General features: G+C 41.1%; 1 protein-coding gene across 12 annotated transcripts in view; it reads right to left on the bottom strand.

The window, feature by feature from the left end:
- Positions 1-10,094, bottom strand: part of dgki (diacylglycerol kinase, iota) — an 86,821-nt gene that overhangs the window by 29,191 nt on the left and 47,536 nt on the right. For 7 of the 12 annotated variants that reach the window (XM_020608594.1, XM_020608590.1, XM_020608595.1 and 4 more), the window contains exons 4-13: positions 8,633-8,707; positions 7,912-7,968; positions 7,408-7,476; positions 7,252-7,320; positions 6,313-6,429; positions 5,839-5,913; positions 5,399-5,494; positions 4,717-4,799; positions 4,312-4,372; positions 2,985-3,098 (exon numbers count right to left, since the gene is read on the bottom strand). In XM_020608594.1, the coding sequence (XP_020464250.1) occupies positions 2,985-3,098; positions 4,312-4,372; positions 4,717-4,799; positions 5,399-5,494; positions 5,839-5,913; positions 6,313-6,429; positions 7,252-7,320; positions 7,408-7,476; positions 7,912-7,968; positions 8,633-8,707 (816 nt within the window). The remainder of the gene's footprint in view (positions 1-2,984; positions 3,099-4,311; positions 4,373-4,716; positions 4,800-5,398; positions 5,495-5,838; positions 5,914-6,312; positions 6,430-7,251; positions 7,321-7,407; positions 7,477-7,911; positions 7,969-8,632; positions 8,708-10,094) is intronic. The other 5 variants (XM_020608591.1, XM_020608598.1, XM_020608600.1 and 2 more) reach the window with 3 other exon arrangements.

Raw genomic sequence — 10,094 nt, 5'->3', positions numbered from 1 at the left:
GGTGATATAATGTATAGGCCTGGTGGGTTCAGGGTCTTTCATCTTACATCTGCCTGTGAGCAGTTTGGAGGTGGAAGATACCTGAGCGTGTAATGTTAATTTTACCTGTGATCCTTTGAATCAATCAGCACTGTTTTGAAGTTACTTGGACTGTCTCGTCTCTCAGAGTTAGCATGGTAAAAAGAACGGGTTCCTACAACCTGAAGCTGCATGTAAAATCTTAGGGGTGGTATTTGAGAGTGCCTTTAACCAGGTCAACTCAGTGGTTAAGGCAAGATTTTTCATCTGGGACTTAGCTAAAATCAAGCATTTTCTTTTTTTTTAACAACTTTGAAAAGGCAATTCATGTATTCATCACCTCTAGGATCACCTATTGCAATGCACTGTGTTTCCAGTCTAATTTCCCAGTCTTCCCTGCCTCATCTTCACTCGGCCCAGAGTGCTGCTGCTTGTTTGTTGGTTAGCAGGATTATGGACTGGATGCATCATCAATACTTGGTAAAGACGTTGGTGATGACCAACCCTAGAAGTGATTAGATTTTGGCTAAAAAGGCCAAAACCACAAAAAAAAAACAAAGTGAAAAATCCCTATCTTTAACATGGGGCAAAATTTTATAAGATTAATATCTCTGTCAAAAGTTATCAAAATCATTTGAAATCTGTCACACATATGAAGGGTGGCGATGTCTACCACCAGACCAAATTTCATTAGGATATAATCCAGGTACCTGATCTTACAGCCATTTAAATTTAACACTGAAAACCCCATTTAATGTATATTTTCTGCCATAATTTGTCCTACAATGAAGGCAGAACCCTGAAGCATTCAGGTAAAATGCACAGTATAACTGCCTCATACCCTAAAAGATGATCTGGATCCGATCCAGAGCAAGAATTTCAGGACACATTTTGTGTTGTTCTGGAGCTCCTTTTTCACAAGGGACCCATTTGCATGAGCAAATGTTGTGCCTTGTTAAGATTTTGTTATTTGTTTTTAAAGCTTTGCACAATTTGGCTCCTTTGCATATTTCTGAGCTTTTACTTCACTATTCGCTGTATATTGTGAGGCAGCTGTGGCCGAGGAAGTAGAGGTGTCGTTCCTCAACCAGAAGGTCAGCGGTTCGGTTCCCGTTCTCCCCAGTCCACATGTCGAAGTGTCCTTGGGCAAGACACTGAACCCAAGGCCAGAGCCTGTCCCCTGCAGGGACAGCGCCACTATTGGTGTGTGTGTGTGTGTGTGTGTGTGAGAGAGAGAGAGTTGGCACTGCACACGGCTGGTTTAGAAAAGTGCTATTACCAGTAATTTAAATTTAACCCAACGGACCAGTGGATTACTAAACTCTCTGCAACTTAATTTGTTCTATACACTTAAACCAATCATAAATGAAACTATTAACTGTGTTTAATTCCAACAAAGTTACTTTCATTTTACTGTTCCCGCTGCTGGAATGTTTTCCATTAGGAGGAAGCTAAGAGATTCCCATGTTGTACTCTTATAGCTGTCAGGTGTAATTTAGTGTTGTATTAATGTGGTGTCTGAGCAATAAACTCCAAACCTCTTGCAACACAGACACATTAAAGAGAATGTGCACAGTGTCAGAGACCACGTCATCTTTCCTGGATGTGTTTAGAGGATGAGTTGCACAGGAAGAGCGCGCTCACAAACTTCCTGGAATGTGGCAGAGTTTGTCTCTAGCTCCCAGAGGTGTTGGAGAGGTCTATGTTTTTCATATAGTACACACTAGGGGTGGGATCGTGTACACGAGTACACGATGGCCTTACCATAATAGTTTAGCCAACGTTTGACTCGCTTAAATTCTTGCTACTGTATCTTGTTACAAGGAGAAAGGCTTCTCCTTGTAACAGGATACTTCTCTTGTTTTGATGAGATACGTTCGTGTTAAAACATGATTTTTCTCGTTATGACGATATACTGTATTTTCTTCTTAGAATGACATAGGCTATGTCAAAGTGTCCTTGGGCAAGACACTGAACCCCCCCGTTGCCCGTGATGGCAGCACATATGCACGTAGCGGCCCGGGGCCCTCGGCTCCAAACATAATTTCGTTGTACGTGTCACAATGTTACAGTGACAATAAATAAAGCTTCTTCTTCTTCTTCGATACTACACTTGCTTTGAACAGTACGCTCACTCAGTCAGTTCAGCAGCCTCTCTCTCTCTCTCTCTCCTCAACACCTGCCATTCCAACTTTCCACACAGTGACCAGCGCTGCGCCCAGGAGGTGCACTCCATCAGACATTTAGATCCACACACAGTAATTAGCCCACAAAATAACACACACTGCTCATGAGCAGATACCCTGCACATGTCCCAAATAGGTTTCAGGCATTACTGACAGCAGGTGAACAGGCTACTCACACCAAGCTGCGCAGGGCAAAGGGAGTCGAGATGATCTTATTAGATCGGGTCATACATTTGAAACTACAGAGTAGATGTTGATCACGCAGTGAACGCCAGACACAGTGGCCTAATATTTGTCCAAGACAATTTAAGATCAAAAAATGTGCGTGGAGGCGCCACTGCTCATATATAGCTATGTAACTTTCCACCGTCAACGTTCCACGCCTCGGGGGATGCTGTAATTCGTATCCTGGGTAATAGGCTACCGTATGGAAAAGGTGCACATGTGTACACGCTGTAAAAAATCTGCAAGTACTCCTTTGTGAAAATGTGTAAATATTCCCACTCCTAGTACACACATTCATCAAAATACATAATTTTCATTCTGCTACCCTCGTCTAGGTCATACTTACACCAGCCTTTACAGAAACTTCTCAGCTGTCATAACCTACAGAGATAAAACTTTTTCATCTAACTTATTTTAATCACGATAAATAGTATGACCTCAGAGACATTAAGGAGACAAAACAGGCACCTCTGAATGAATGAAGACAGGGAGGAGAAGCAGCTATGTCCTGTCGCTCTGTCAACTCTACAGGAGAAATCAAGACTAGGAACTCACCCCACCCCAGTTGAGCGTCCTGGCAAGGTCATTTCCTGTTCCCAGAGGAAGAACAGCAACCGGAGGCTGGGGGTTCATCTGCAGCTCGTCTAGAGCGGACAGGATCCACCCCACCTATAGACAGACATACACAGGAAAGTATAAGATTTAGAAGAGAACATATGTAACTTATCACTTAACTGAACCCTCTCTGTCCCTTTAGGAATAAACAATAACGAACTATATTTAGGGAAACCACCAAAAACCCAGCCTTTATTCACTGCTACATTTCTCACACACAAGGCTAGCTTGTAGGTGGGTTTACATTCACCTAATTTTATGAGCATGTTCAAGTCTGCGAGTAAAACAACCTGAGTGGAAAAGGCTGCAATTTGGAAAAAGTCTAAGCATGTGACTAAAATGTCGACTGACTGAAAACAGAGGCAGATGAAAAGATCAGGTCTGTGAGGGCCCATGAGGAAACTGTCCCGTTCCTTAAGTGAAACCAGAAAGAAAGGTCACACTTCCACCATGTGTTACACATTGTTTGGCACTGGTTCAGGTGCGACCAGCACCTTTATTTGCATGCTCTTCTTCTGCAGTGGTTTTAAAGGCACCGACTAGAGGATTACCACCAACAGCGCTTTATCTTAATGAACCAACTCCTGATACTTGTGGATGGAAATGGGCACTAACTTGTATTTTCTTCACCAGAATTACTGAAAATTTGGATGGTCATCTACTTAAAGACAAAGCTGAAACTTTTTTTTTGTCACGTCTATTAATACCAGGGTCAAACTTATGGTCAATGCAAACATTTATCACTTCGTCTAAACTATACAAGTTCAGTTCAGTGCATTAAATGCGAGTAGGAGGGGACACTACAGTACTGTATAATATTCATCATGGCAATGTTATCAAAGATTTTTAGTAGAAAGTGGTACCTGTGAACTTATTTTGTGCCCTAAACTATGTTTACTTGGTATAATTCTTACTGTAACCTAAGTTGTGAAAGGAAAAAGATGGGATATTATTGATATTGGCTGTGTGCCATCCCCCAGCCAGCAGCTAAAAGGACTCATCCGCCTGAAAACATTAACATTTCCATTAAAGGAAAATTTCAAAGACAGTGAAAGGATGTGGGGACCATTTGTTGACTTTCTGAATATAGAATAATATCTAAAATAATACAAAATATATTAATACAATAATTTTCTTTATCTTAAAGTATGAAGTTGTTATTTAAGTAAGTGTCCTTATGTTCTTATGCTTTGTCTTCTTAATTTTAAAAGCATTTTTACATTTATGTGATACAAAGAGAGTAAAGCAGAAGAGAACAGAGCCGTACCGTTCCGTCCCCTCCGCAGGCAAGGATCCTCAGATTTGGCACTTTCCGATACAACTCCAACCTGTGCAGAGAGCAGAGAGAGGCCTGGCTGTAGAATAAAAGCAGAAAGCAGTGCTCATTGGTGTCGAGTGGGTGTAATTGGTCCAAGCTTCATGAAACCTGCTCAAACTATGAGAAGTGTATTTGAATAAAAGAGGATAATGACTCAAATGGAAGTGAGAAGAGAAGGCATTATCCACCAGCAGTGGACTGTGATAACAGTGTGATGTGAAATAAAGATGTAAGTAGAAAACTATTACAAAACAGGGGTTCACTACTAGTGCATTTCTTACACACACTTCACTCAGAAGGATACACTGACTGGAGCAGGATTTTTAAACACAGTGTCACAGAGGAGGAACTCACGCCTCTCGCAGCCCGCCCTGCGACAGGTCAAAGACTTGTCGAGGGTTCAAGATCCACATGAACATCTGTAGCACCTTGGCACCCTAAAGAGAGACAGATAAAGAATGTAATGTTTGATACCACATTTAAAAACAACTGCAAGGTGTCCATGAAACTACAGACAAGTATCTGAGAAGTGCATAACGACGTGTTCCTGCGGGGTTTTTGTTGAGGCAGTTCCTATCACAGTGATCATGTTGTTATCGTACTGTATAGTCATCTGATGAAACTAATCCTGTTTGAGCCAACATCTTTGTAATGACATGTTCTGTCTTTCCCAAGTAAAACACCTGACAACATCCTGTTGAGATCCAAACAGCGGAGAAGATTGATATAAAGATCTTCATTTATAAATGTCATGATGCAACGTAACTGTTATCTCTTTTACGACAACACTCAGCAGAAAGGCTCTTAGCCAAGTCCAGTGTTACAGACACAGCGAGTACCTCTGCCTGCAATAAAAATGATTTGCAGGTAAAGATTTTTAAATCTAAACTCCAATACAAGCAGTGACTTGGCAATAACACTCCTCAGAGTGGGTATAAATAACATTACAGGACCTTCCCCACTCACACTTACCTAGTTCAAATAAAGCCAACTCTGTCTCAAGCCAACGGAAATAAAAGATTAAAAAGCTGCTAACCTGGTTGCCCCCACTCTTGGGATTGACAAAAACCAAGATGGGCTTCATGAGAGGAGACGGAAGAGGCTTCAACATGAACGGGCGCCACTTAGACTCCTGACACACAGAAAGGGAAACAGAAAAAGATAAAGTCACACCTACAGTTAGCATGTAATACATGACACTAAAATTATTAGTTGATTAATAAATTAGCATTATTAAAATTATTAAGCTGGAGGCTGATTCTGTATTTGGAGGTGAATAAATCACAGTATGCGAAGACTTTTTCTCTTGTGTATTGTGCACATGCTGGGGCAGTGGAGGCAGTTTGTGTAGGAAGTAAAACACAATGGCCTGAGCAGGAGGAGAGGAGAACACACATCTGAACCTTCTGTATATAATGTACGTCTACAGCATGTACACCACTATTCTCTGTCAGAGTCTGTCACAGTGTCACCTACATCCAGTCCCTTCTTGCTCGTCCTTCGTTTGAAAGATGTCCGCTTTTTTCTCCTGGCGGAGTTCTTAAGTGAGCTCTGGAGTATACACACACACGCACACACACACACACACACACACACACACAAACACAGTTCGGTGGTTAGTTCACTGTCACTGTGTTCCTTGATGATGGTAATTAAAAGTGCAATGATGCTTGTGATGTGACTGAGGTGTGTGTGTGCGTGTGATGACAGAGACACAAACCCAGAGCTCCCTCAGGCAGATCAGACATGTGTCAGCTCACATCGCATCACAGTCAAACTAACACACACACACACACACACTTCGACACAGGCCTTCTCTTAAATTTAGATGCAACTAAGTCATTTCTCATTACTGTGACAAAGTGACAGCCAGTGTACTTTATCAGCCAGTGGAGTGACAGCTCAGGGGGCTCTGAGTGTGTGTATCTGTATACATGTGTTTGTGTACACCTGTGGTTTCCTGACTTTGATGATCCAGGAGGGTGGTACTATGACTCCAGCGTGAGCCCCCAGTGAACATGGCTCCTCAATCTGGTGCAGCATGAAACACGTCACCTTGTTGTGGAACTGCAAGACAGAATGTCTCTGATTATTGATCCTGTGTATTGATTATTTGATCAGCTCTAAGCTGCAGGTGTACAACTACACCCTGGCTTTTAAAGGGTCATTTCACCCAAATGGCCAAAACATACAAATTAAAGAAGAAACAACGTGAATCAGACGCTGTGGCCTTCCCTGTCACCAGGTCTCAGCCCAGTTGAACAGCTATGGGAGATGTTGGAGCGACGTGTTAGACAGCGTCTCCACCACCATCGTCAAAACCCCACATGAGGGAACATCTGTGGGAAGAACGGTGTTCATCCTTCCAGTACAGTTCAGAGACTTGGAGAGTCTGTTCTGGTGGCACATGGTGGCCCAGCACCTCACTGAGACTCTTTATGTTGGCTTTTCATTTAATTCGTCACTTGTTTGTATAAACATTTTCATTTATCAGAATCAGAATCTGCTTTATTGGCCAGGTGTGTCGGACACATGAGGAATTTGACTCTGGCACATTGGCTCTCAATATGCATGTACATATCTCCATAGAAGGGGCAAGTAAACAGTAAACCACCATACGGCTGTGTAGTATAACCAAATAAGCAGTATTAGCTCAAGGATCTGACCACGCATGTCATTTTGTTTTTATTTGCCTAGGTTTTGATCAAGGGAAATACATGCTGACTGCATAATTATGATTACTGCTCATACCTTTCATAGCTGAAATCAAATATGTCACGTAAAATGCTTGTTCCTATGTTGTATTAATTATAACAAATCTTACCAAATTCCATTTCAGTGCATGTTTGTTTAAAGTAAAGCGACTAATACAGAAGGAGAATTACTTACAGCCTGTTTACACCAGGAACAACTGATGGCGATGATTTCTTTACTGTGGAAGAACTTCTGTTGAAAACTCTAATGGAACAGAGAGAAGTACACTGTGTAGTCTGTAGGATAACTGAACAACATAGCATTAGTGTCTGTGTGTGTGTGTGTGCTGACCTTTCCACACTGTCTACATTTCCCCTCCTGTCGCCGTCTGTGAACCCAGTGATGTCTCAGTATGTTCTGCTGTCAGAGAGAGAGTGAGATGCTAAACATGTTCACACACAAACTAAAGGTGCAGCGCTTAACTGATAGGATTCGGAAAATCAATACGAGAGTCAGATTTGGCTTTTTCTGCTTGAAATACAAAACTGCTTTGAGGAAACACTATCTCATTTTAATTTTATTCCCTAAATAGATACTTTAATGTATGTGTAGTGTTTCAAATAAAAGCCAAATTAAAATTAAATATCTGCTGAGTCGAAACACAATCACTGAATTGTACTGTATCGTACTGTTGCAAATTTTGCTGTATCGTTTTTGTATCTAATCATGTACCATGTATCGATATGCATACTGAATCGTGTGAGAGGGAGTGATGCACACCCCTAACACAAACAGTGTCTCTCACATGTATACAGCCATTTACACACATCCACATTCATACACCTGCACACGTACGTCTCTGAGACATCTGGAGCCTCCCTCTCTGAAGGTTGGCTTACATCGGAAGTTAATCTAGAGAGAGAAACAAAAATAAATATTTACTAAGTGGCACAAAATATCAAACAGTGTTAGTTTTATTCCAAAAAGTGGCATATAACTGGAATTCATGAATATCTCCACTAATGTAATGAGTCAAAACAGTGCTTTTGGAACCAAATTGTCTATTCTAGTCATGTTAGAAAAACCCGATCGATGTGTCTATCAGAACAAAACTGTGAGGATTATTTTCATCATGAACATAATGTCAGCATTTAATAACGGTATCAACTGTGTCAAACAAGACAACTTTTAAAATCATTCAGACACCTTCCAGCACACATTTGTCAGGTAGGTAACGTGTGTACAGGCATTAAACACAGCAAGAAAAATCTAATCTTAACGTTAACTAAGTGTAAATCTTTGCTAGTTAATATTTCTACAGTGAAAAGCATCACTACATATACAGTCCTACAAATAGTGGTGGAAAGTAACCAAGTACATTTCTGGGGTACCTGCACTTTACTTGCTCATTTTCATTTTATGCTACTTCATATTTTGACTTGAATACATTTTAGAGGCAAACACAGTACTTCCTCCACCACTGCCTACAAAGGTGAGCTAAAACCACCTTGTCACAGAGATTATTAAGCCACTAAACTTGTAATTGTTGGGAAAAGGGACAAACAATCTGTTTTACCTTTTCTAGTTGATCTATGCAGCCGGTGTGAACAACGATCTTACAGGCTGCACATTTCCTTCTGGGGGCCGACTTCTTAAAGGACAAAACAGACAGCACAGAGGGCAGTGAGAACACACTAACAAAAGACAAACACACACAAGCACACCCTGTTACGCACTGATAAAGGCATACAGACACACAGATGCACAAAATGTGCTCAGGGTGCCCAAACATTTCACTTCTCTTCACTTCAGCAGCTTTTTATCAAAAGCATTAACAGTACAATGACACTCCAGGCATGAAAAGAGCCACCTTGACAATTTCACCAGTCATGACTCAAAATGAAAAAACAAATTATGGTGGCATCAAATTAACATTGCTGGCACCTCTGAAGGTAATAGATCAACCTGCTGCACTGTAGAGCTGTGCTCTTGGCTGCACACACTGGTCTATGACTTCTAACAGCAGCCACAACACTTAGGAAGCTGGCTTTAAATATTTTTAAGCCACTGGACTTCAAATACTGAGTAAGAGTCTACAGCCATGTTTGTGGCTCCGTTGGGCTGTACTTTGGCAATGCAGCTCTTTGAACTAAATGGTAATGCTAACAAGCTAACTTGTTGATCACAGCCAGCAGGTTCCACAGGTATTTGATCATTAAGCCAAATTTTGACCTGATGATGGTGTTAGATGAAAAGTCAGAGGATTGCCAAAGTTGAGAGATTCATCCTCTGTAATCATGAATGCCTGTTCAGACCTTCATCTCTATCCATCCAAAATGATGGACAGGCCAACAACATAAAACTGGCACTGCTGACAGCATAACTAAACGCAAACATACTATTTCTGCTAACTAAAACTATAAATAGAAAAAGTTGAGCTGATTGCTTCAAAATAGCCTCAATCATTTATCGCAGTCTAACTAGAAATAAAAAAACAATAGGCAAACACTCAAGATGCAAAAATGCTGTTTGCCTTCAATGAATAAAATTACCCTGCTGCTCTTACAACAGACAAACTATTCATTATGGGTAATAGTATGACAGTCAGTGGGTTCACTCTTGAAAGTCGCAGTGAGCAGCACCTAACACTGCTACTCCTGCATTTAATTTGCATCGCATAGAATTGTCATTTTTGACATTTGCATTTTTTCCCATTTATTCACAGCAGAAAAGCTGCTTTATCAAAACTAAACTGCGATGAAAGAATATAGCTACCACGTTTCCCTGTTTGCTAGCATAAAGTGCTAAGCACAGAGTAGACAAGCTAGCAAGGCTACCAAAGCGCTTTGTTGACTTTCTCTGGCTCTCTAGGTCAGGTTGCCCTTGCCTCAAGAGTCTTCTTGCAAACTACTCTGGGAATTTGTAAACAGAAGTGACAGATACCATTTTCTACAGCATGAATCACACATTTCTTTCAGTGCAGCTGCATCCTTCACACTGCCACGTTTCTCCCTTGATGACTAAGACTACAGTATATG

The sequence above is a fragment of the Monopterus albus genome, unplaced genomic scaffold, assembly GCF_001952655.1.
Source record: "Monopterus albus unplaced genomic scaffold, M_albus_1.0 scaffold94.1, whole genome shotgun sequence".
NCBI classification, from domain to species: domain Eukaryota; kingdom Metazoa; phylum Chordata; class Actinopteri; order Synbranchiformes; family Synbranchidae; genus Monopterus; species Monopterus albus.
This window is presented reverse-complemented; position numbering and strand designations above follow the sequence as displayed.